Genomic DNA, 26,508 nt, shown 5'->3' with positions numbered 1-26,508 from the left:
CCCATCCCAGTCCCCATCCTCACCTCCACCTCCATCTCCATCCCCGTCTCCATCTCCCTCCATCCCAATCCCAACCCCAACCCCCATCCCCTCCTCCACCTCCATCCCCATCCCCACCTCCGTCCCCATCCCCACCCTCACCTCCATTCCCATCCCAGTCCCCATCCTCACCTCCACCTCCATCTCCATCCCCATCTCCATCTCCCTCCATCCCAATCCCAACCCCAACCCCCATCCCCTCCTCCATCTCCATCCCCATCCTCACCTCCGTCCCCATCCCCACCCTCACCTCCATTCCCATCCCAGTCCCCATCCTCACCTCCACCTCCATCTCCATCCCCATCTCCATCTCCCTCCATCCCAATCCCAACCCCAACCCCCATCCCCTCCTCCACCTCCATCCCCATCCTCACGTCCGTCCCCATCCCCACCCTCATCTCCATTCCTATCCCCATCCTCACCTTCACCTCCATCTCCATCTCCATCTCCATCTCCATCTCCATCTCCATCTCCATTCCTATCCCCTTCCTCACCTCCATCTCCATCTCCATCTCCATCTCCATCATCTCCATCTCCATCTCCATCTCCATCATCTCCATCTCCATCTCCATCTCCATTTCTATCCCCACCTCCACGTCCCTCTCCATTCTCACCTCCATCCCCACCTCCATTCCCATTCCCGCCGGTCCAGTCCGATCCGGTCCGGTCCCGCCCCCGCCCCGCCCCTGGGTGGGGCCACCGCTCGGGGGCCGCATTTGTGCGCGGTGGGGCCCTTGCATTCCGCATTTTTCCGCCTCCCTCCGCGCTCACCATGTCCGCGGCCACGGCCACGGCCACCCCTAGCCCGGCGCACGGCTGCACCAGCGAAGCGCTGCTGGGTGACTTCGGCATCTCCCTGCAGCTGCTGCTGGCTTTCGTCGCCTTCAGCATCCTCTTGAGTGAGTACCGGGGGATGCTCGGGGGGGGGGGTGGCATCCCCCTGCCCCACGGCTGGGGGGGGGGGCGGGCGGCAGGGACCACCTTTAACTTCGCCGGGCTCTGCTCAGCTCTGCTCGGGGGGGTTTGGGTACCCGTTTATTTCCAATAAGCACCGAGTTTGGCGTTATCTACCTGTAGGATTTAAAGAAGAGCGGTATTTCGTGGCTGCCGCCGCACCGAGCCGGCAGCTACGGCGCCAGATGCTTGTTCTTAAAAAAAACTCTCCTTTCCAACCTTGATCTGATGGTGATGGAGCACCGCGGATTTCCAGCTGTAATCTGGAAAGATGGGCTCCGCTCCTACGAGCGATTACACTCGGTCACTTAGAAAATGTTAACGAAGGGGTGAAAACTACGGGTGTATCCCGAGGAATTCCAAGGAAGAAGCAGCTGACAAAAACCGGGGCGGGTGTCAGATAGGGTGATGCTTGATTAGAGTAACAGCGCCCTTAATTGCGTTGCGATTGTTCTTTTGTTTTGGTTCTTCAACTGTAAAGTTTTAGGGCTTGAGAGGCGGGCAGAGGTTACCGAGGAAATGTGTTTTACTGATTAAGGGTGCTAATGAGAGGAAGCAGCCGAGTAATGAGAAGAGCTGGGGAAACACCAGTAGTGAGAAGACCCGAGAAAATTGACTGTTCCTTTGTGCTACAGCTGCGTTTCACTCGGAGCAACGTGTGCGCCGCTTCTCTCCGGGGTTAAGCGGTTTAACACCAGCTGGATGATGTGCCAGAACTCGATCTGTTTTCCTTCTTTAAAAGCCCGCGGTGACGGTGAACTGAAACTCCCCCGGTTTTTTGGCTGAGTAGCTGCGGATTCTGAGGCTCGCTTGCCCCTCGCTGCCTTCTGGAAACCAGTTTCAAAGGCTCCAGCGCTGAGGTTTAAAGCCAAGCTGGCAGGGAAAAACTGCGACAAGTTCTTCCTGCGATAACCGATAGCTTTTTTTTTTTTTCCAGCTGGAGTATCCCAGTTGCGACACTTCACTGCTTTTTTTTGTTTGTTTGTTTCACCAAATGCTGACAGTAAGAGTAGATTAATTTCGTGTGTTTGGTCCCCTTAGTGATGTGTGCATGTGCGTTAATTGTCCCATAAACTCCATGGGGTGTCTCATAAAATGAAGGACACCCATTAATCGTATCAAAATACTCTTGTGGGTGAAGGCTTCGTAGTCCCTACTAGTAAATGACCAGCCCTGGGCTAACTGTTCTCCTCCTGGTGCAAGGGCTATCGTTTCCTTGAACGTTGCCAAGGTCTTGGGAAATGAAACCGAAAGCTGGTTCTCTGTGGTTTAATTGTGAATCAGCTCAATGACTAAAGCTGCGGAGGGAACTGCTGGCTGGGATCCCAAAAGCAGATGTGTTTACAGCCCTGGGATCTCAATCGCAGCACCTCCTCTGGCTGCAGCTGGTCTGGTGGTCCCTAATTCCCCCCAGCTGGTTCTTATCTGTGCCCTATTCATGTAGTCCCAGCTGGAGGCTTTCTCAGATCTGCTGTTGGGGCTGTTTGTACGCAGGCTTCTAACCTGTGGTGGTTGGAGTGGGCTCACCAATGAATTTACGGTAGGTAATAACTTGCTTTGAAGCAGCTGTTGAGCTATTCATGTGGCTGGTTCAGTTGGCAGCCTCCTGGGGAGGAGAAGGCTCCAGCAACTGGAAGGTACAGGACAAGAGGAAATGGGCACAGACTTGAATGTAAGAAGTTTCACCTAAACTTGAGGAGGAGCTTCTTCACTTTGAGGGTGGCAGAGCACTGGAGGAGGAGGACATTGACAGACGAGGTGGAGTCTCCTTCTCTGGAGACATTCAAAACCCGCCTGGACAAGTTCCTGTGCAACCTGCTCTAGGTGGACCTGCTTTGGCAGGGGGGTTGGACTAGATGATCTCCAGAGGTCCCTTCCAACCCCATGAGATTCTGTGATTCTGTGAAGGTACAGGGGTATGGGAGCCTCTTGAGCTGGTGGTGATATGTGTTCAGAGTCAAAAAGGTTCCCGAGAACCTTGATTTGCACCTTCCTTTCATCCAGCCCAGCATTAAGTTGGGCAGTCCAGCTGGGTGACTACCTCATGTAGATCTTGGGACAGTGCTGGAGGCAGTGTCAGTGTCAGCCCTTCTTTGATACTGCTTTCTTGGGTTCTGTGACATTCCTGGGTGTGTATTTCTGTCATTTGTATGACTGACTTCTGCTTTAATGGAATGTTGCAGGTCAGCTTGCTCCATCTTACACATCAATGAATGGAAATTCAATTCCTATCTGAACCCAAGCCAATACTTTTTGCATTCCTTCTAAAGTCCCAGTTTAGCTTGGCTATAGGGGTGCCTGAATTTGAATAGATAAGGTTTCCAAATTTTGCAGGTGGTTGTTCAGAGCACTTGAAAACATCTAGAGGAACTCAGATGAGCAGTAAAGTGGTGTTCTGCAAAGTTTTTCAGGCCCGTGTGTATGGGATGTCATCACAGTGGATCCCAAGTATGGCCCATTGCAGGAAGGACAAGTTCTATATGTTGTTATCAGAAGAGACCCAGAAGTAAATGATGCCCAGCCTTGGCAGGGAATCAGGAAAGCTGTTTAGTGTGGTTATATTAGTCTGTCAACTACCATGACCAATAGGGATGATAGAGTTCACTTGAGCCTACAAACACCCTCTTGCTTTCCCATCAAGGTCTTTTGAGGTTGTAGTTGACCCTAATTCTGGCATGGTGCAGCTTTCCCCCACTTGGTAATGAAATGAAAATGAGTTGTTCTCCTTCCCACCTGCCTGCGGTGGCTTTGGAGGCACTTTGGCTGTAAGGACACTTGCTACGAGAGCTATGACACAAACACTCGAAGGAGGAGCAGTAAATCCTAGCAGCTGTGTGTGTGTGGTAATCGTTTCCTGGGCAGGGACTTGCCCTTAGGGGCAAGTCATGACATGCCCTTAGGGAGGTCACAACAGGGAGGAGAGTGGATAATTGCACAATCCCATCTGAAGTAGTTTTTAATGAGCATCACTCAGCTGGGCAGAGGAAGCATGTTGCAGTTATTGCAGCTGCAGATGCTGAGTGTGATTTGGGGGTTGAGTCCCTGCTATTTGTTTAAATCTTTTTCTTGAGGAAGGGGCTGTGCGCTAGCAAAGGTTGTGCAGGTTTGCACCCTGGACAGGAAAGCCTATGACATGAAGGGAGATCTTGTGTAGAAATTCTAGCCATAGCCACCTTTGTGGAGTAGCTGGAGTGCAAGAGAAACTGATTTTGGGAGTTAAAGGATCTTTTTCTTCATTGTGAATGGAAGAGTCTTTCCTTGGAGGTTTGCCTACTTGTTTTCTACCCCATGACAAACTGTGTGGAGGATGTCTAAGAACATCTAAGTCTCTTCCAACATCCTCTCTTCCTGAAACTCTCTTGGCAGCCCTCTGAGGCCCTGCCTGAGATTTAGTAGGACTTACGCTGCAGATATCAAAATAGACTTAGCTCTTGGAGAGAGCTCATGCTGCCAGGCAAGGAGAGCTGTACTGGTTTGAACTCCATAGCCCACTTCACACAGCGAAACCTGGTTTTCGGCTTAGCTTTTGAAAACGTCTTGATCGTGGTAAAGACCATAAGTACCCCCTTGCTCTGTGGTCCATGTTTTCCTGGTCCCTGGAGATTTACCAACTGACCTTCCAACACATTTTTCTCCAGGATGGTGGGCAATTGGTTAGTAAAAATAGGAAACAGTCTCCCAGGGAATGGAAGTATCTGAACTTTGAGACAGATTGGTGGAAGCTGCGGTAGTCATCGCCATCAGATAAATCAAACTTAAGCAACCTTTTGTGACTTTTTAGTAGACCTTGGCCTATTACTACAAGAACCTTTTAAACTAAAAGAGGGGAGACTTAGATTAGATATAAGGAAGACATTTTTTACACTGAGGGTGGTGAAACACTGTCCCAGGTTGCCCAGAGAGGTGGCAGATGCCCCATCCCTGGAAACATTGCAGGTCAGGTTGGATGGAGCTCTGAGCAGCCTGATCTAGTTGAAGATGTCCCTGCCTGTGGCAGGGGGGTTGAACTAGATGGCCTTTGAAGGTCCTTTCCAACCCAAACTATAGTATGATCATGCCCCAGTGCTAAGTTCAGGCTTGTTGCTACACATAGTTGGAATTGCTGCACTATTTCCCGTATGAGCCCATGTCAGGAAAGAGAAGAAATAAATGGTAGAGCCCTTGATCTGTCCACACTTCCGTTCTGTTTTGAAATAAACTTGCCTGGGACACGAGAACGCTAGAGGTTTACCGTGCCCAAGACAGGCTCCAGTGACTTTGCTTCCTCTAACACAAATGCATAACCGTGTTGGATTATTCACACACATGTATATTTAAATGGGAACTTCACCGCTGCAGATGCTTTTTCCCTCTAGGGGAAAACAAAACCACAAAGGTTAATTGTGTCTCTGGAGGTGCCAGGCACGGGGCTTAATAGCCCATTTACATGTAGGATTGCGAGTTAAGCAAAAAGCTACATATGGCAGGACTCTCAAGACGTTTTTCTTCTGCTTCAGTACGTCTGAAAACCGGCTGAGCTTGAAAACGCGTGTTGGGCTTTGTAAGCTGGAAGGTCTGCGGGACGCTTGATGTGCTTCATTAGGCTGAAGGCTGCTTTCTACAAGGCTTTTGAATTTCAGCCGTTGGTGATGACGGTGACCTCTTCTTGGAAGTCACCTTTTGAACCCAGTGGTGAAAGCTGTGTGTTAAGCGACGACTGGGCGGTTCCTGAAGGAACAAATGGGTTGGGTGAGCTGAGAAATGAAATCAGCTGGCAAATTAGAAAGAAAAGTTATCTGTAACCCAAGAGCTGCGAAACAACTTGTACCTTGCTGGATTAGTTCTGCCACAGGTGGAGAATAGTTGATATTACAGGTGTCTTTTAACTCTGTACAAGAAACTTTACAGGGAAACTAGTCTTCTGTAATTCAGGGCCGGAGCAAGTAAAGCTTTAAGGTGGAGTCTGTTAAAATTCCAGGTGTTTCTTAAACAGCATTTGTGAAAAAACATTGTGGCAGATAGGCTTTGGTGATAATCACTAGCCCAGTTGCATCACTTCATTCTTCAGGTGGTGTTCTCTCAATGATCTCAGATCTTATGGTCTTAAGATAAAGTGTTCCTTGTCTAAACCCCATTTTTTTCAAGGGACTGACTTGAAATGTAGTGATGCTTTGTATAGAGAGAGTCACTACTGCCTCCCCCAGGGCAGAGCTAAATAAAACAATCTATTTGGGCTAGAGCCCAGCCTCATTCCAAGTCTCCTGTAAGCCCTACTGTGTCATCAAATAATGTGCCTTGTCCTCAATGTGCAGAGCGTGACTGATGCTTGTAGTCTCAAAGCTATGGTTTATGACCACCTGGCACTTGGCTGTAATGACAGCTGTAAAAATCCGTGTAGAAACAAGACATAGAAGGTAGAGTTTACAACTGAGAACCATGGCAAAGTATGATGTGGCCTTCATTTCAGTGGTTAGGGCCCCCAGATGGATGAATGTTCCAGCTGAGGCTCTTGCAGGGTGGATGATGGGGAGATGGTGCTGCTCTGTGGATTCCAGATCTTCCCCTGCACTGGACCTGCAGATGACTCTGGATTTGCACGGGGAATACAAATAGATGGGCTAAATAACATCAGGAACTACACAAAAAAGGGATGAAGAGCAGCTGTTAGGTGAAATCTCAGGGAGGAAAGATGTCTAAGTTTGGTGGTTGTTTTTTTTTTTTGTTAGGAAAAAGCAGGATTATTTCTTCTTCTTGTGGTCCACCTGCATCAGCCTGGGAGCTCCAGCAGCAGCTTCCTGAGTGCCTGCTGTCCATGCATGTTCCTCTTGCATGTCAGAGCACTCACCCAGAATAAACACTTCTTATCTGAAAGATGCTGTAGAGCAGCCCATCAATAGTTGGATATCTACAGTAGTAGCTAGTTCAGTCTATGTGCTTTCCCACTGCCTCATGTCTTGTAGACCCGGAGATGACAGGTTGAGGGAGTTGGGGTTGTTCAGCCTGAAGTAGAGAAGGCTTCAGGAGACCTTATAGCCCCTTCCAGTACCTAAAGGGGCTCCAGGAAAGAAGCTTGGGGGGGGGACGGGACGGACGACGATGACTCTTGATCAGGGAGGGGAGCAATAGAACAAGGGGTAATGGCTTCAAACTGGAAGACAGAGAAGATTTAGATTAGATATTAGGAAGAAATTCTTTACTGTGAGGGTGGTGAGGCACTGGAACAGCTTGCCCAGAGAAGCTGTGGATGCCCCATCCCTGGAAGTGTTCAAGGCCAGGCTGGATGGGGCTTTGAGCAACCTGCTCTAGTGGGAGGTGTCCCTGCCCATGGCAGGGGGGTTGGAACCAGATGATCTTTAAGGTCCCTTCCAACACAAACCATTCTGTGATAACTTAGAACATATCTTCCATTTCTATTCCTTCCTTAAAGTATCTCCTCTGCTGGCTTTGCTACAGATGGTTACACTCTTGAAGTGTTGGTACAAGGTTATTTGGGAGGGAATGACTAAATACATCTGCTGCAGACTAGAGGATGTAAGTCAGTAGCAGTCTGTCTCCTTAAACCGGTGAGACAACTCTCGCTGGTTGGCTGCTCCCTGCAAACGGTGGCTGCTGCTTCCTCCCATTGTGTCGCAGGTCAGAGCCGTCTGAGGAGCTGCACACTCGGGCTAAGAATAGGGCAGACCCCAGGGTTTTGGCCTTTGTATCCTGCATGTTGGCTTCTTTCCTCCCTGGGGCTTGGAAAAACCCTGAGAAAGGGTGTGTCCTGCAAAATAGGTTGAAATGTGTTATTGGAGACTGTACTGCCTATAAATAACACAGAGATTGGGCAGGGGGAGAGCTTCTGTTTCCTCCCAGGACCTTCTGAGTCCTCTTCTGCAAAAGCCAGAAATAAAGTCCTGACCCTCTTGCCAGTGTGATGTTGTCCCAAAGATGGGCCCTTCTGTTAAAAGCAGGTAACAAGAGTAACCAGTTCTGGGCATTGCAGCCTTTATTTTTGGTGGACCATTCACGATTAAAGTGTGTTAAACCTGCAGCACTTTCTCTGAGTACTTCTAGTATCAGATTTATTTTCAGTATTTATCCTCTGAGGCCTGTCGCTGAGCTCGGTGGGGTCGGGCTTGCATTTCCTGTAAATCAAGCCCTAAAAGCTTTGTCTGTTGAGTCAACGTCTCCCTTCCAAACCTCAACTTTTTGGACCCTTCGGTTGATTGCAGTAGGACTCGCCAAGGAGATGATCTGACTCAGCCAAGCACACCTAAGCTTCTCCTAGGGAAGTAAGTTTCCCCCTTTAATTTTGTAGACACCTGATTTAGTAGTCTGTTTTGGTAATCAGTACCTAGTTGCTACTGCAGCTGATTCTGCCTGAATTAAGGCTTTTATGTCCAAAAGAGGTGCCAATACACCCATCTGCAGCAGAGCTGTCTGAATGCAACGTCGGGTCAATGGATGCGAGGGGAGGATGTGGCACGTGGGAATGCTCCACCATAAATGGGGTGAGGAACAGCATGAGGGAGTTGAGTGGTCGGTGCTGTGCTTGTCTTAATCGATTATAATAACTGGGGAATTTGTTTAAAAACACAAACTGTGGGACAGCATTGCTACAGGCTCAGGGAACTATATGTGTCTAGGGCAGGTGGAGCTCTCCCCTTTCTGCTGCATCAAGAAAACGCTATAACAAATGTCTACCTCTTATTACTCTGGGGAAAAAAAAAAGCTGTCATTGAGCTTTTATATTTCAGTTTTCTTATTATTTACAGATCTATGAATCTATCTAATGAAAAGCTCTCCTCCCAAACTTTTTTTTTTACATTTCACAGGTTCTTATTCAAATGTCCAACTTCCATCCAGCCTGGTACCCTCAGGGAATATATGATCTTTATTGTCCCTGACTGAAGAGGAAGGGCCTGGGAGTATTTTTGTTTCCTGCCCTGCCCTTTCTCAGCCATGGGCAGGGTATGTCTCTCAAATTGTCACTCGTCTTCCTTTGCTTTTGTTTAACTTCATCTCTTTTTATCTGCAGTAACTGGAGTGGAGCCAAGTAGGGGGAGAGTGGTAACTCATGAGGACACCAATCACCAGGCTGTCATCTCAGTGGTGCTTTGCTCCTATTGGATGGGATGGACCTGGGTCCCCTTCTCCTGATTCTTCTAGGAGCATCTTCCCATCTGCCCAGCCTTTTCCTGAGACGCTTTGGACCATGTGGCAACTCTAAATGATCACACAGCACTTCACCTCCATGCTTGGAGCAGCCTGTATGCTTCCAGTTGGGACTTCACGATGCTTCCTTTTGTTGTTCTTGAGGACTATCTTTGCATTTCCTTCAGAAAGGCTTCATTTCTACAGTGTGAACTATTTTTTTGTTGACATCCACCCACTTGGGATTTCATTGGAATTTAAATGGAATAAGCCAGGATCAGATTGGAATAGATTCAGTGCAGGGCTGGGTCCTGCAGGAAGAACCTGGGCAAGCAGTCTCCATCTTTCTCTGTTCAGCAGCTTGGTTTTTTAGCAACTTTGGGTTTGTTTGGTTGGTTTTGGTGTTTTGTTTTTTTTTAATAGTCCTTGCTATAGCATCCAGCTCTGTTACAAGGACCCTCAGCCATGAAGAGCTTTATTTCACCCAGCGTCTCCTATCAACCTGTGGTGTCTCAGCAGCAGCAGGAAGCACTGCTGGGTGATTTTGTGCCATCAAAGAGGTGGTTGACTTGACACAACTCCCAGATTTGCTGCTCTTCAGAACACAAGTAGCTCTGCTCTGCGATAAAAGGGGCAACTTGGTGGGCCATCAATGCTAGCTAGGACTCACCTTAAACATGCTGTAAACATCCAGACTTTACACCACCAGTGGAAATGTGAGTTGAGGCTGATTTCTCAAGCTTCCCTGCTTGAAGTCAACCCTGGAGCAATTGTTGCCAACCTGCATTCACCTTTGGGGTTTGTTGTTTCTTTCCAAAGATTTGTCTGAATGCTTGCCTGTGCTTCCACTGGTGAGTTTTTTCCCCCTTGGAAAGATGTGGGGAGACAACCTAGAGGTTCATGTGAATTTTACTTGCTTCGTGTGTTACTAGGACTAGTTTCCCATTTAGTGATGATGTGAAGAGGCACGAAATGAGATCGGGAGTCCTTACTGTGTGTGTACTTGCAAAGACTTGAAAAGCAGTGACTACCATGTGGGTCTGTGAGAAGCAAATGCGTGCCAGAAGGCTGGGGGACCTGCACTTTTCTGGCCTGACCTGGTAAAGGTCAGACTGTTGCCCTGACCAGGCTTGGAGGTATCTGGCACTTTGGGAGGATTGCTTAGCTGTAGAGCTGTGCAGGAAGATTGCTTCCTCACCAAAGTCAGCTTGCTTTATGAATGCACAAAACTGTGAAGGGAAGCAGAGTTAAAGTAATCAGTGGTGTTGGTAAGAAAATTTCCTGATGTCTTCTGGTGCAGATCAATCCCACTTTTAATCTAGTTGGATGGGGGCTCTCTCACATCTTGTGCAGCTCCATGTGCACTAAGCTCATTTTTTTTGATTGGTTGTAAGTGCTAGAACTTAAGTATCACATGTTTCTTATTTGCTTGAGGCATCCATAAGCATGCACAACTTTTCTTAAAATAAATTTTAAGGGTGGACTGATCTGCCCGAGCCGTGGTAGCAAACCCATGCCTACAGCTAGCTGAAAACTGAGTTGACCCCAGTGAGCGGAGACACGTTTTGAGAAGAGCAAAGGAGTCTTCAGCCTTTCTCCAGCCCTGGCTGGCTGAGCATGCCATGGCTTGGCTCTCTGTAGGGCTTGGAAGAGGAGAGGGACACTTTGCGGTTGCTGCTCAGCCTGTTGCTCCAGAGCCCTACTGTGCTTCCCGAAGCACAAAAGCAGCAGTGCTGTTTCAAAAAGGACTTCATCAGCTCCTTGAGTTTTCAGAGACCTGGTGCTGCTTTCATGTGGATTTAGCATCACCTCTAACCTCTGGGTCATACCGACCAAACAACTCTGCTGCCTGTTTAAGCTCTGGTAATCTTGGCTAGATGTCTGGTTTAATTTGGAGACAGCCTGCTGCAGCTTTGCACAGTAAATGCCCTATTAAGCAGTTAATTATTTCTCTATAATACCAGCTTTTATCTTTAATACAACAGTTTTACTGTCTCTGATAATTACACAGTCTCGGATAACTCTCTTAAATCTAATGAGGCATGACAAGCTGTGTTCAACAAGGCACCACACCATTAACTTCTTACCTCTCACTTGTCATCTTATCACACTGAATTACTGTATTTCTAGCCTGAGTGGCTGCAGATACATAACATGTCGCTTCTCATTAAGGCAGTAATGAAAGTCATCCCTGGTGCTCTGGCAGTTGGGCTAGTGGTCAACTGACTGGCCTGGTGGCCTGCAGACCCCTTCAACAGCTCCTCTGCAGCACTGTGCTCTTTGCCCTGGAGCTGAGCAAGCTTGTTAGGTTCGGTTTAAATACTTCTGGCCACTCAAACGGCTTGGTTGGTCCATGGGGCTTTTGCTTGTGGGTGGGTGAAGTGCAAGTAGCCCTTTGAAAAGCATTGGTGACAGTGTACCTCGTTTGGGCTGGTGGAAGTCACTGCTGTGGGGGTATCTCATCGCGGGGTTCAGGTGGATAAGGGAAACCAGGTGTTGTTTCTGGACAGGGATAAGCCACAAACTGCTGTGGAGATGCTTGGTACAACCTGGTGTGACGGCTGCTTTGTTACCCGTTAATGGCAATAGCAGATCAGGTCATGGGAGTGCTGCTTTTCTGTGGCCCTGAGGGTGGCACCATAAACCCTGCATGTGCCTGACTGAAGTCCTGGGGTTGTGTTTTCATGTATCAGTCTGTCACAGTAAGAGAAGTACAAAGTTGTTCTTTGTCCTGGTTTGAGCGACACAGGGCTATTTTTTCTTCTAATGCTTGGGAAAACTGCATTTTTAGAAGACTCTGATGTCTGAATTAATGAAAATACTTACTTCACAGCCAGCTGTGCTAAGTGGGATTCAAGGTCTCGGTGTTTTCCAGCTTGCCAGGTGCAGGGATGAGGAGTAGTAAGACCTGGGCACTTGACCCAAGCTGCCAACAGGGTTATTTCATACCACGAGCATTGCATTCAATATAAATTAGAAAGTTTGCTGCAAAGTTATCTCTCTCTTTCAATAGCAGCGGTCCAGAGAACTTCCTGCCTCAGTGCTGGACCCCTGAGCCCTTCCTTTCCTCCCGAAGTCGCACTGCTCGCAGTGTCCCACGTTTGCTGTCCCTGCCGGGAACGCACAGCTTCCTGTGATAGAATGGGATGATTATAATCCATATGTATTTTATATTGGTATGGGAATCAATACTGATTCTTTATTATTAATGTTAATTATTTAGTCTTATCCTCTTAAATCTATTTATATTTCAACCCTCATGTTTCCTTGTTTTTTCCCCGATTCTCCTTCCCAGGTGGGGAGGGGTCATCAGGTAGAAGAATAATGATCTAAATGACAATAAATAGTTGTGGGTTTCTTAAATTGTAACACACTCCTAAGATGTCAAGGTCCCTGGCAGGGCAGTTCCTGTATCATTCCAGGCTGGACCAGGCAGACGGTTCCCAGGGGAAGGAGCCCAGGCTGTCCCTCAGGGCAGATGGTGGGGCTCCAGCTGGAGGCTGGGTGCTCAGGTACCACTGGGCTGAACAGATCAGTTAATTACTGTCTGGATGCAGAACAGCAGAGAGACCTTCCTTTGGAAATCGGCTGTATCCAGCCAATGTTTTTGATTTTGCTTCCTAGCCTTTCCAGAGCCTGCTGCTGACTCTGCTTTTGGAGGTGGGTTTGCCTTCTGGTACGTGGAGCCTGCACGAGTTGTGCTGTCAAAGCTGTGTATTTCCCCACAGGTCAGGGGAGGGAAAAACCCTTGTTTCAGGTTATAACCCAAGTCATTCAGATTCCCTGTGGGTGTTTTATGGGATGCCCATGGGACCGGCTACTGTGGTGTGTCTGGATTAGATCGGTTCCTGGCTCTGAAAGGGTAGTTCTTAATTGGAAAAAAGCTGTTAGCTTCTCAGCAGTTTCGTTAGCTGAAAGACTGACCAGTGGGTGGAATATAAATCTCGGTAGAGAGCTGGATACCAAGTTATGTTTAGAATTGTGCCGGCCCTATCAGCAGCGTTGGTGATCTAAAATAGACCAGAGATGTTGCTTGTGCCTTGTTCCTCCCACGGGCAGTAAGGAAACTCATGTCTATAAAAGTGCATCTCCTTTTCCCCCTGGAGAGCAGGCAGAAGCACGTGGCTCTAATGCCCCTGCTTTCATCCATGGCACTCTTGGTCCCTGTCTTCATATCCCCAAGTTGTCCTGGGAAGCGTCCCCACGTGCTGAGAACTGTCAGCAGTGAGAAAAGTCTCTTTGCTGGTTGTAAATGTGAAGGCAGCGGTTGATTAAATGTCGCTGGGGGAGGATGAAGAAGTAATAGCCACGAGAAGCGGGATGGTGTGTGTCTGTTCAGCCTTTTTGGTCACTTTTTTAAAGGAGTGAAGTAGCCTACCGGGTTCCCAAGGGTGAAGAGTTAGTGATGATAAAATAGATTAAATAATTGTCTGTTTGAACTCTTGCAGTTTGTGTTCTCTTCAGTGCTCGTGGCAGTGATCTGCCGGTATCAGGCACAGCTGGGATGTATAGAAGCATATTTTCCTGGGGTGTTTTCCCTAAAAGGGTTGTACATTGTACACCTGTCCTGCTTTCAGGCTCCTGGTTTCGCTAGATGGCACCACCAAGCAGCTGCTCTGCTTGCATCCCTGGCTGGACTGTCAGGAGTTAGAGAGGATGCACTGAATTACTATTTTTTTCCAATTTCCCTTTTTTCTTCTAATTAATAAGGCAAATGTGGTGGAAAAGCTTGTTCCAGAGCATCGATAGCTGTAAGTTTGAAAGGAGAAGTGTTGTCCTGGTAGCTGGTACTTTCTAAAATGGGCTCCTAGTTGAACTGACAGCAAAACAGTCAAGAGATGACTTCTGCACGGGATGTGGTACTTGGTACTGTTCCATTAGCAGCTCCTGTTTGTGCATGGAAAAGCTGGTTGAACCCAAGGAGCATCAAATCTCTGACAAACTAACTGGGATCCTTTGAGATGCTTCTGCAATATTCAGACCCCACTCTGAGCAAAACTAGGTGAAAATCCAACTTGCAGTTACCTTCAGAGAGTAACAGGAGGGAGCTCAGACCAGCAATTGCCATAGACGCCACTGGAGGGCTCCTTAGGGGACAGACCTGAGGTGATGCAAGGAGCAAACTCATTATGGCCACAGGGACTTCATTTAAAGAATCATGGAATAGTTTGGGTTAGAAGTGTCCTTTAAAGGCCATCTAGTTCAACTTCCTGCAAGGAGCAGGGACATCTGCAACTAGATCAGGTTGCTCAGAGCCCTGTCCAACCTGACCTTAAGTGTTTTCAAGGAAGGAAGACTTGCTTCAAATATTTATTTTCTTTTTCAGGTTGGTTTTACTGAAGCCATGTCTCAGACTCCTGCTCCACAGTGGTAGCCAGGGGGCATGCAAAACGTCGTGTGATGAAATAATGTTTTAATACTAGTTTTACAAGCTTGCTGTGACAGCTTGCAGGGCTTTGGGGCTTGGCACTGGTACCTTTATGCTGGACATGTGCGGAAGGTCCTCTGGTCCCGTTAGCTGCAAGGAGGATATGGCTTTATTGTGCTGCTGTGACTCAAAAGCTTAATGGACTCTTGGTCCATATTGTTTCACTGTCGTTACTGTAATTTCTGTTTACCTAGAAGAACTGTTAGGTCTGGTAGGTAGTGATGAGCCCTCCATAGCTGCCCTCAGGTCACTTTTCATGGCAGCATGAAAATGCTGCTGCTGAAGGACACCAGAAGCACCCGCCAACCTCACAAACACCTCTGCTCTTCGTCCTTCCTACCTGTGGGTGCATGCATTGTCTCTGGTCATTTTGGAGCTGGGTCATTTGACTTTGCTCAGCTTTAAACTGGCAAAAGCTGAAGGTCCTCCAGTTTTTTTTTGCCTGCTGTTGCATTGAAGATCAACGCAGATTGCACGTGCGTATTGGTTCAGCTCTGCTGGTTAACGTAACCTTTCTCTCTTTCTTTGCAGTAAAACGATGTTGTGAACCAAAGGAAGAGAGACGTCCCTGGAAGATATGGTGAGATTTTTAATTTGGAGATTGAAAGGGCCATGTGTCTAATATTGTATTCTCTTGTACTAACAATTTTCTAGGCCCTTTGAATATCCTACATGTTACTTAGTCATTAAAGGAAGTGCTGTGCTGCCACTTCCCAAGGAAACCTTCGTAAAGTAGCTGGTGCTCCTTAGAAGCAAAATTCCTTGCCTAGCTCCTCCAGAAAAGCTTGTTTTGGTTGCAGGTGACTGAACCGAGGGAATATGGTCCTCTCTGATCTGCTGGCATACATGCATATGGGCTGTCTCCCAGACAGGGTCATGTTATGTTCTTAAATTCAATTGATCATTTTGGTGTCCCCTGACCCAGCTCTGGCATAGACCAGCCAATGCATTTGGCTGCGTTGGTGGAAGGTGGTTGGATATTGTTGTCAGCTTGGGATACCGCTACAAAGCACTTCTGTGCTGTAGGATTTGCCATACACTGAGAGGTGGGTGCATGGGTGAGATTAGGGTACAGTCAGGCTGGTTTGGCAGCACGGACCTACCAGCCAACATGTCAGCATCCTCAGTTTAGTTCTCCCTGTAAAATAATTCAGGAATTCAATTTGATACCCAGTGGATGATCAGAGGGCTGGACCACCTCTCCTATGAAGACAGGCTGAGAGAGCTGGGGTTCTTCAGCCTAGAGAAGAGAAGGCTTCAGGGAGACCTTATAATGGCCTTCCGGTACCTAAAGGGGGCTACAGGAGACATGGGGAGGGACTCTTGATCAAGAAGTGGAGGGATAGGACTAAGGGGAACGGTTTTAAACTGAAAGGGGAGATTTAGATCAGATATTGGGAAGAAATTCTCTACTGTGAGGGTGGCAAGACACTGCAATAGGTTGCCCAGAGAAGCTGTGGATGCCCCATCCCTAGAGGTGTTCAAGGCCAGGCTGGATGGGGCTTTGAGAAACCTGGTCTGGTGGGAGATGTCCCTGCCCAGGGCAGGGGGTTTGAACTAGATGATCTTGAAGGTCCCTTCCAACCCAAACCATTCTATGATTCTATAGATGGGTGCAAAAATTAAGTTGCTGAACATGTTCCCTGCACCTACTGCTGGTGGGAGAAGCTGAGGCTGGGCTGGGTGCTGGAAGGCGAACTGCCCTTTGCTGTAGGCTAAAACTCAGCAGCAAGTGTCAGGTGCAGATCTTCAAGACTGAGCTGCTACAAGCTGAAGTGCTGTCTTTTTTTTTTTTTCTTAAGTATTTGGAGTCAGCCAAACTGTCCGCCTCCACCACATACAACTTCTTGGGCATCTTGGTTGGAAAGCAGAACCACGCAGGGCCTTCACTTGGGTGGCTGCTGGTGTTCCAGGGCACAGATCTTTATGCCTTTTTGTTTTGTGTTTTTTTTTTTTCCTTCCAGGTTTTTTGATACCTTCAAGCAAGGTCTAGGTGCTTTGTTAATCCACTTTGTCAACGTTACTCTGTCGCATTACACTAAAGAGGACTCATGCTTTGTGTAAGTACACAACGTGTTTGCATTCGTGTCCTACATCTGTAAAAGGAAGAAGCAAGCCTGCTGAAAAAATGTCGTATAGGATGGATATTGATCCATTTAAAGCCCTAGGTGGGGATAAACCACGCTGAGCTTATTTTCGGCCTCTGGCTTGTCCCCTGGTCATTGTAGTCTCCTGGTCTGATGGAGATAAGGCAGCGCAACTGTGGTGTGTCTCGTTATTAAAAACCCTTTTTGATGCTGCAAAAAGCTGCAGTGGTCCTTATGCAGTTGGAACCATTAAACGTGCCGTTTGTCTGCACACCAGACTTTGCAGTCTGGCTGGGTTCAGAGCAGCGCTGAGGATGCTTTCCGAACTGTGTGTCCAATGTAAGGATGTTTTTTGGTGTTTGGTTTTTTTAGAACTAGTTGCACCTACCAGATGTATAACCCTGTTTAAGAGCTTTCTAAGCCAGACTTTGGACTTCAGGTAGAAGTGCCACCTTTACTTCAGACCAGCCACTTTGCAGCAACAAATTGAGTTTCAGAATTAACTTTTTCCTGTTTTGAGAAACTCCTTTAGGCGTCAAAACGTTGCTGAAAACCTTCTGGCCCGTCTCCTTTTTATATATTCAAGTGCTGCACCTTGATATGTTTCTTTAAAAAGACACAGCCTTGGCTGGGGCTAAATATAACCTCTAAAATGATTTGTCATTGTTCTTTTTTAAATAAGCACAAAAGGGTTTAATTTAAAACAGTGTCTGTGCTGTGCCCTCCAGGTATTTGGGTTTTTTTTAATGTGCTTTTTATGTTTCCCTGGGCTGCCTGACTTTTAATCCTGAACCAGGCAGTTTAAAACTCATACAGCCCTGTCCCTGGGCTTTGAGGCTTATGCGCTACGTGTGCTGCCCAGTATAAACCACCAGAACCTCGCGTTTGTATTGGAGTACTCTGATTTCAGCAACTGGAAACTGTGATCAGCTAGTCTGCACCTTTGGATGTAGAAAAAAATTAATGTCGTGTTTTCAAAACGGATATCAGAAGCAGGTCGTTATTTTCAGTGCCTTTATTCAGCGGCAGTTTCAAGTTCTGAAAAAGGAAAAGTTCGTTCCTGTAGCTCTGTGCTTCGTATTTTCTTCACACTGTAGAAATCTGGCCTGGTTTAGCAGAAAATATTCCAATAATGGAAAACTGGCCAGAAAACATTAGTCTGAGAGAATTTTTTTTTTCTCTGGAGCTTGTTAAAATACCAAGCCCTGGATTAGAGCTTGGATCCTGCAATCCCCAGAAGGTCCCTGCAGGTCTCCTGCTTCTGGCACCCTGTCCAGTGAGGCTTAAACATCCAAAGCTCCCAAGCAAATCCCTTGGGCGGGAAAAAAATCTCCTGGTAGGGATGGGTTCAGCTCCTGGATCTGCAGTGGGAACCCGAAACCAGAGGGTTTTGGGGACCCCGGGATGCCTACTGTTGAGCCAGGGTTTGTTGCCTCTCCCAAGACGGTCTGCATCTCTGCTCGTAGGAGCATCTTGCAGCTGCTCGGAAAAATGGACTTTTTGCCTCTTTGGCTGCGCAGTTTGCTGGGCAGCTGTGGTGTCCAACAAGCTTCCATTTCCTTGTATGAAAGTCCAAAAAATGTTTGGTTCTGTTTTCCTGAAACTCGGGATATAGGGAAATCCAACAAAAGAGAAAGGAAGAAAGAAGTGAGCTTGGACTATTAAGTGGGGATTTTTTTTTTTTAATCTTAGGGGGGTTTATGGATTCTCATATTGAAATAAAAAATTTTGAATTAGACTTAAGAACATGACTGAAACCTGAATTTTCCTCTGCTCTTAGCTACCTTATTAATTTCATCCTTGATGCCACGCTGGGGGTGCTGCTGATCTGGCTTGGCGTGAAAGTTGTCTCCTGGATCGTGCATCACAAGAAGTGCAAGTACCTGGTCTTCGGAGAATACGGTAGGTGTCAAATGCTCTGCACAAAGGTGGTTGGTTTGCTCCCAGCTATGAAAGGGGAGCAAAAAAATGGCAGAAACTGTGGTTTGGGGAGAAAACATGCAAGCAGCCTGCTTCTGTTATTCCTCCTCCAAGGAGCTCACAGTGTGGTGGCTATCAGTGTGTTAAATGCTGGGATGCTAGGAGGTTGCAGATGGCTCTGCCTGCTGTCTTGCTAAGGCTCCTTGGGTGTAGCAGGTTGGTGATGAAAGGTTGAACTTTTCCTTGGGCGCATAATGTACACCAGAACATATATATGATAAATTCAGGTGTTTGGGTGCAGTGGTGGTGACTTCTGTGGGGTTCTTTGGTGAGACGCTGGCCCAGGTTGCCCAGGGAAGCTGTGAGTGCCCCATCCCTGGAGGTGTTCAAGGCCAGGCTTGAGCAACCTGCTCTAGTGGAAGGTGTCCCTGTCCATGGCAGGGGGGGTGGTACTAGGTAATCTTTAAGGTGCCTTCCAACTCTAACCGTTCTGTGGTTTTTATTTATTTTTTTCCTGGCCCCTCAGTTCAGAACATAGAGTTGTTCTTGCATTTGCCTTGAGCTTTAGGCATCAGCAGGACACAGCCTGGCCCCAAAACTGATTTTGCAAAGGACTTTTGGGTTGGTTTGTTTGGGGTTTTTCTACTAGTTGATGTTAAAGAAGCAATTTTAAGGATGTCCTGATCTGGCAACCTCTGCTTCAATTCCTTTCTTGAGATGAGGAAGAAAAACAGTTTCAGAAAAGCCTTTCTTAGCCAGCCCCACTAGAGGGTAGCACTTCCCTTCAGAAAGAGCAGAGCCAGCTTCCAGGAGAGCAGTGCTTCTCCGTGGCTGCAAGGAAGGGAAAAATTAACCCTTTGCTTATTTTACAGTATATCTAATATAAAGACAAATTCAGTCTTGATTTAGACAATACATCCTATTCATACCAATCACATTCCCACCTTTAAGACTTTCATCCTTCAGTCTGTTCTGAAGGTAACCTCGTTCTTTTGTGTTCTTAGTAGCTGGTCTAAAAACTGAGCTGGTGGAACTTGGACCAAACTGGGACTGGTGTGGAGACCCCACTGACTTGTGAGCACTTACTCAGGCTCACAGTGTGTGTAAATAGGTGACGGCACAGTATGAAGGCAGTGGTTGTGTTTGTGAGACAGCAGAAGCAGCTATGGACTGGGAATGGGACAACAGATGGGTTGAAATGATGGGATGTGCCAGGGCTGGCTCTCATCAAGCCTGAGATTTGACTTTAAAGGCTTCAGTGGTCTCCAGAGCAGGTTCAGCACCCTGATGGCATGGATTTGGTAGGGACTCTCTTCTTTCCTAATGGCTCTTCCTCATAGAGCTGAGGACCCAAGCACAAAGCACTGAAGTCGTTCAGATGAGGTGATAGAGGAGTCCAGATGTTCTTGGTTCATGGACTGACGTTTTTCCTCTTTTCAGCAACCAGGACTCGAAGCCCAACTGCAGCCATCCCAGGGCACGGCTTCAGCTTCGTGTGCCACGTCTGCAGTTGAGCAGAAGCAAGGAAATGTTAAAGTGTATTGACAGCTTGCTTTAACCTTGCAGAGTAGTAATGAACTTCTGTTGAGCTGTAGTTGGCCCCTTGTGAAGGCTGGCTCAGACTACAGAAGCAGCTCGCTGCTCCGAGGAAATCTTGCTTTCATTAATGAAAGAAAATAAGTTTCTGCTGTTGCTTGAATTTAGCTCTTGAATTGAGGATTAAATATCTTGTCCACGGAGCACTGCTGTTGCTGTAGGTCTCTTGCCAGAGTGACCATGATGGAAAAGTTAGGCAGGAGTCAAGTGGCATGTCCAGAGCAATCCTGCTGTAGAGAAGCAAAACACTGCTATCCTCATCTCGGCTGTGAAGTAACTTCCAAAGCAGTTTGGAAGATGCTAGTAAACTTTGTACAGTTTGATACAGGCTCCAGAAACATGATTCACATTCTGGTCTAATTGCTGTACCAGACTTTATGTTGCTTTCCTTAATGCTCCTGAGAAGCAAAAGTGTCTCTTGCAGTCCTGCAGAGGAGGAAGGGCAGGAAAGCAGCAAATCCATGTTGCAGAGAGTGGTGAGTGCCATTGCTCCAACCATTGGGAAAGAACTAATTCTGTTTTCTTTGTCCAGTATAGAAGCATAGAATGGTTTGGGTTGGAAGGGACCTTGAAGATCATCTAGTTCCAACCCCCCTGCCATGGGCAGTGACACCTCCCACTAGACCAGGTAGCTCAAAGCCCCATTGAGCCTGACCTTGAACTATAGCCAGTACCCATATACCTGCATGGTCTTCAAGCAAAAACCAAATCTGTTGCAACTGCTTCCTTTCTGACCCTCCAGCTCTTGTTGCATCCCAAACAGAGAAGACACCCATGCTGAGATCAGCCTCTCTTGTGCCTGAGCCAATGGCTGCTGCAGCCATGAATGACCTGGGTTTTAGGGTTTTTAGCTAGTGGCGAGTCAAAGTCTCTTATATGCTTATGTTCCTATCTCTTTGCCCAACAGCTCTTCATTACTCTTTGGACTGCATCTAAGCACAGGAAACTGCATTTTAAAATCTTCTGCAGTTGCTTGGCTCCTGAGATCAAAGATTGGAGAGGCTTATTTTTCATCTTGGTTCAAGCAGGCTTTAGAGAATGACTGCCTTACATGTGCTCAAAGCTAACGAACTCCACAAATGCTCTGTGCACCATTGCTCTAGCAGGGTAGCAGCAGACCATGTCTACAGGTAGTCCCTGTAGGGGACTTCTGAAGAATGGAGAACAGAGCTTAAGCTGCAGAGGACTTGGGAGGCAGATACCTAAGGTCTTGGAGGTGCTGCTGGGTCTGTACAGACTGAGCAGGGGAGATGCTGGCTGGAGTCAGAGCATGCAGATGAAGCCTGGTTCAGCTTTGTGCCCCATCTCCAAACTCTCCAGCCATCTTCTCCCTCACCCATTCCCATGGCAATAAGCAGCTCCCAAGAGGGAGGGTCTTTATGACCATGGTGTGTCGGCTTGTAGATGCTGATCCAGAGGAGGGCCATGAAAATGAGCAGGGGGCTGGGGCACTTTTCCCATGAGGACAGACTGAGAGGGTTGGGGTTGCTCAGCCTGATGAAGAGAGGGCTTTGGAGAGACCTTTTAGCCCCTTCCAGTACCTAAAGGGGTGACAGGAGAAATGGGGAGGGACTCTTGATCAGGGAGTGGAGGGATAGGATGATGCATAATGGTTGTAAACTGAAAGAGGGGAAACTTGGATTATCTATTAAGAAGAAATTCCTTCCTGTGAGGGTGGCGAGACACTGGCTCAGGTTGCCCAGAGAAGCTGTGGATGCCCCATCCCTGGAAGTGTTCAAGGCCAGGCTGGATGGGGCTTTGAGCAACTTGGTCTAGTGGGAAGTGTCCCTGCCCATGGCAGGGGGGTTGGAACTAGATGATTTTAAGGTTCTTTCCAACTAAACCATTCCATGTGTCTAATAACTCTAAAGTATTACTTTAGAAATACTGGAATATTTCTTTTAGATAAGCAAACGCTATGAATTTGCGTTAAGAGACGATTTCTGCAACATGCAAGTAAATGCAAGTAAAATGCTGAAGAGGAGCATTAAGAAATGATGGGGAGAAAAAGAGGGTGTTCTTGCTTGAAAATGCCTCTCTGGAGGCCCATCTGGATGCTGACTTGTGTATGACTGGTTATGGTCACTGACTTGTCTAAGCTTGACACTTTGTGCGCATTCACTGTCTGGAAATGGAAAGGCATGTTGCTTGGAGGGCTTTAAAGTCTGTTTAGTGGCCTGTTAAACTCTGCTGGTCAAATTTAGTTATAGGAGAATCTGCTCTGTGCCAGCTGCTGAGTTTAACTGAGGACCTGTGTAGGCTGCTTTTGGCCCTGTGGTGATGTTGTACAAAATTTCCATAACAAATATTCCCACGTCCTGAAGCAGCCAAGGGAGCTGGCTGCTGACACTTGAGGAAATGCAGCTGAAAATAGCTCTAACCTGAGCGGCTGTCCTGTCCTCAGCGAGCCTGGCCTTTCCACCCCTAGGACCAGGGGGGAAAAAGTATGGAGAGGACTGAGGATCATCTTGAAGTGGTCGAGTGTTTGTTCTGAGCCGGGGTGCAAACCTTTGAACCTCCTGGATCTGGCTGTTAGCAGCAGCATTTACCCCACTGCGACAGCAGTATCTCCAGGGATGGAAGACCCAGAGTGGTGGTGCAAGCTGGGGACTGATTCCTGCTGTACGTTTTCTTGTAGTTCAGATGCAGAACATGCCAGAGAGGGTGTGGGATGTCCACTGGACACATATGGTTGCCCTGGTGGGTCAGGTCCCAATCTCTGAAAACCTGTTCTTCCCCTCACAGTGAGCACGTCTGTGCAATTCTGATGCTTTATTGCTATTTCTTATCCTCTTCTGCACTTGGCACTGATAATTAGATCCCTTGGTTTTGGAGGTACCACTTGGGTACCTCTTAAGAGATTTTTAGGGACTTTTTCTATCCCCTCCATGTCACCCAGTACAACTTTCAGTGCTTTCAAACGTTTGCTTTTCCTCAACCGCCCTGAACCCTCTGCTTTGGCTGTGGTTAAGCTTTTCCCTACCTGCTCGCTGCCCACACAGTCCCCAGAAGACCGTAAATAAAGCTGTCTGCCAGGAACATGTGGGCTATGCTGACAGCTCGGTACGTTACACAGCCTGGATTAAAACTAATCCTGTTGTGTGGTAACAACTCGAATACCTCCAGCAGCGCTGCTTTCGCTGCGCGAGCAATTGGGCTCCCACGCACAAGGGGAAAGAGAGACGTGTGTTTGTGTGAGGCTGCTGGGGGGGACACCAGTAGTCCTCGGTCTGCACCGAGGAGGTATTGCTGATGGTGGGGAGCACCAGCAACGCTGCTGGAGGAGAACGGTCTAAGCACAGTGTGTGCATCCTTGGGGGGAAGGAGGATATTTATTTGTATCAGGGTGGGAGATGGCTATAAGAAGTTTTGAGCAAAGGGTGTTTATTAAGCTAAAAGGAGAGGTTGGTGGTAGAGTCCCTGCGTAGGGCTGAGATGTCTGGGTTACCTTCCAACTAGGACTGAGGTCAAGAAACCGGAGGTGTTCAAAGGGACTGTGACATGTGTTATCTACTAACAGGTGTGATGTGGAGGCTGCAAAGATCCTTTGGACCTGTTCCCTACTCTGCTACAAGGAAAGAGAAACCTTGAACACAGCAAAGGGGAGGACATCTATTTATTTATTTTAAGCCTCCAGGTAGCAGATTGGTTTTTGCTAGCTGGCAATCTTGTGTGGCAGAAACAGTCTTGTAGGCACTCACTTAGATTTATGTAATGAAAACACTTCATGTAAGGAGAAGCCTCTCCCATCCATGGAGCAGGGCACCTCTGGACAGCACTTTATCTGTCCATTATCCATTAAAGATATTAAGTTGCATCTTGAGGATGCCTCTGACCATCTTGCTGTAGGAAGCCAGCACCTAAATGAGGTGTGTGGTTAGCTGGGATCAGCTCAAGTTTTCCAGCCTCGCTTCTTAACTGTGGAGTCATAGAATAGTTTGGGTTGAAAGAGACCTTTAAAGATCGTCTAGCCTTTAAAGGAGGATATGATGTGGCCAATCCATCTTATGGGCTTGTCTAGTGACTATACCAAAGGCTCGCTCCTCCCTGATGAGATGCCAACAGGTGGTGACTTGTATGTTTCTGCCATTAGTCAGAGTTGGATGAATTAGCAGTGAATTAGACTTGGATGATGGCCACTCTGAGGTGGATGGATGGTCCTTGGGTGACTTCAAACCTACTGCGGTAAGGAGCAGCCAGCTGACCTGCTTGGTGGAGAAGAAAGGAGCCACTGTCTATAGCTGAAGTGATCCTTGTAGTGCTGTGGGCCATGCTGCTGTTTCATTTTCATCTTTGTCCTGAGTTATTTTGGTGCTGAGCAACCTCCTGTCCTTGGGAGATCAAGATGCAGTAAAAAGCTGTGGAGACAGCCTCTTCCTGATCTTCATGTCAGGGGTGGAAATTAAGTCATGTCTAATTCTGTGCTTTAGGATGGATTCCTGTACAGAAACATCTCATCCCATAGTTTGAAAACAAAGCTCAGAATGGAAAAGGAGGAGGAAGAGGTCGCAAACCAGTAGCAATTCTGAGCTGCTTAAAGTGATAGAGCAGATGGCCAAATTTGTGGGTCTCCATATCCTTCCATTTTCTACCCTGGACATGCAAGAAGTGCTGATGTCCCTCTAACTGTGGAGGAGATTCACAGCACCTTCTGCAGGTGATGCAGAAAAGACCAGAGTGGGAAATATGAATATTTGAAGCTCCATGCTGTGATGGAGGCACTTTTGATGAGGTGGGATGTGGTGGGTAGTAAGGGGTGCAGGTCTGTCTTGCTTGGTAGGTTTGCTGTACACTGTACGTTCTAGCCAGTGAAGCTGGCCTAACTGGGACAGACCTCTGGTCTCAGAAGTGGAGTTCCCTAGGTGGGATCTTGCAGTGGAAACTTGCCTCTAGTGAAGGGAGAAAAGGTTTTCCTTTTCCAAAGGTTGTCAAACCTCAAAAAAAATCAAGAACAATTTGGTAGCTTCCTTGCTAACTGAAAGGACAACTTTTTGGGTGAGGAGCTATTAACCTTGGAGACATAGGCAAGTCCATGCCTAGGGTGGGTTAAGAAGCAGGTTTTCTTTTCTAATGTCTGTGTGTCAGCTTGGTTAGCCAAAACCTGTCTGTAAAGATGGCTCCGTGAGGGTTAGAGCTGTCAAGTGCACAGTGTACGAAATTAAGAACAATAGCTGTTTGTGATGATGAATGGTAGTGATCTCCTAGCCCCAAAAAGGTGTGAGGGAGCAGGTACTTGTGAGAGATCTCAAACTTGCTGTTGCTTCTTGGGCAAGCTGAGATGGGAAGCGTTGGGCAAGTGCCAGCGTGCCTGCTGCACAGAAGAGCCAACTCGCAAAGGCTGCTGTGGCTGCTAGTCCTGTCTCCCCACGGGGGATGGAGCACAGCTGACAACACAGAGCAAAAGGGAAAGAGTTCAAATGCAGGAAGGACGCGATGGATGTGTGTGTTTTCCTGTTTTGTTTATATTCAGAGCTCTGATGGGTGATGGTAACCTGGGGGTTTGTGGGACAATTGGTTGGTCTTGGCATATGGGGCAAAAAGCCTCACTGTGCCAAAGACAACTGGGCACCTGAGTCTGTCCGGAGAGGTGGTCCGTGCTTCAAGAGGATCAAAGCCTCTCTGACACTGGCCTTGAATTGCCAGCTGCCTCTAACACAGCTCCCGTCTCCTCTGCAGACCACCCATTAAGCTGTTGCCTGCCAGGGAGCGGAGACATGTGCTTTCTGAGATCCTCTGCGGGCTCTGCTGTTTGCACTCACACGTAGCCTTCCTGGCTCCCTCTTCCTTCCCTCCTTCCATGCGGTTCCCTGCTGGCCTGGCACACGCTCTGCTTGCTGTCCTCGTAGCTCAGCTGCCTCTCTGCACCCTTGGCCTCCCGGTTCTTCTCTCTCCCCTCCTTTGATTCCTTCTCAATCACGGCTTGAGCAATTAAAAAGCTGGGATGCAAGGTGATAGCTCTGAGGTCTCTGGCGTGGAGACGCTAGCTGGATGTCTCTATTCTTAACTGTAGCTTTGCAAATGTTTTGGTATATTGCTAATCATAAAATCGTAGAATGGTTTGGGTTGGAAGGGACCTTAAAGATCATCCAGTTCCAACCCCCTGCCCTGGGCAGGGACACCTCCCGCTAGACCAGGTTGCTCAAAGCCCCATCCAGCCTGGCCTTGAACCCCTCCAGGGATGGGGCATCCACAGCTTCTCTGGGCAACCTGGGCCAGTGTCTCGCCACCCTCAGTAAAGAATTTCTTCCTAATATCAAATCTAAATCTCCCCTCTTTCAGTTTAAAACCATTCCCCCTTGTCCTATGGTCTCCCTCCCTGATCGAGAGTCCCTTCCCAGCTTTCCTGTAGCCCCTTTAGATATTGGAAGG

General features: G+C 47.7%; 1 protein-coding gene across 1 annotated transcript in view; it reads left to right on the top strand.

The window, feature by feature from the left end:
• Positions 1-811: 811 nt before the first annotated feature.
• Positions 812-26,508, top strand: part of LOC141478752 (store-operated calcium entry regulator STIMATE-like) — a 38,571-nt gene continuing 12,874 nt past the window's right edge. The window contains 4 exon segments of the mRNA XM_074167741.1: positions 812-938; positions 15,068-15,116; positions 16,501-16,596; positions 18,404-18,525. Coding sequence (XP_074023842.1) covers positions 812-938; positions 15,068-15,116; positions 16,501-16,596; positions 18,404-18,525 — 394 coding nt within the window.

This window comes from Numenius arquata, chromosome 2, assembly GCF_964106895.1.
Source record: "Numenius arquata chromosome 2, bNumArq3.hap1.1, whole genome shotgun sequence".
Taxonomy (NCBI): domain Eukaryota; kingdom Metazoa; phylum Chordata; class Aves; order Charadriiformes; family Scolopacidae; genus Numenius; species Numenius arquata.
Note: the sequence above shows the minus strand (reverse complement) of the source record. Positions and strands in the feature narration are given on the sequence as shown.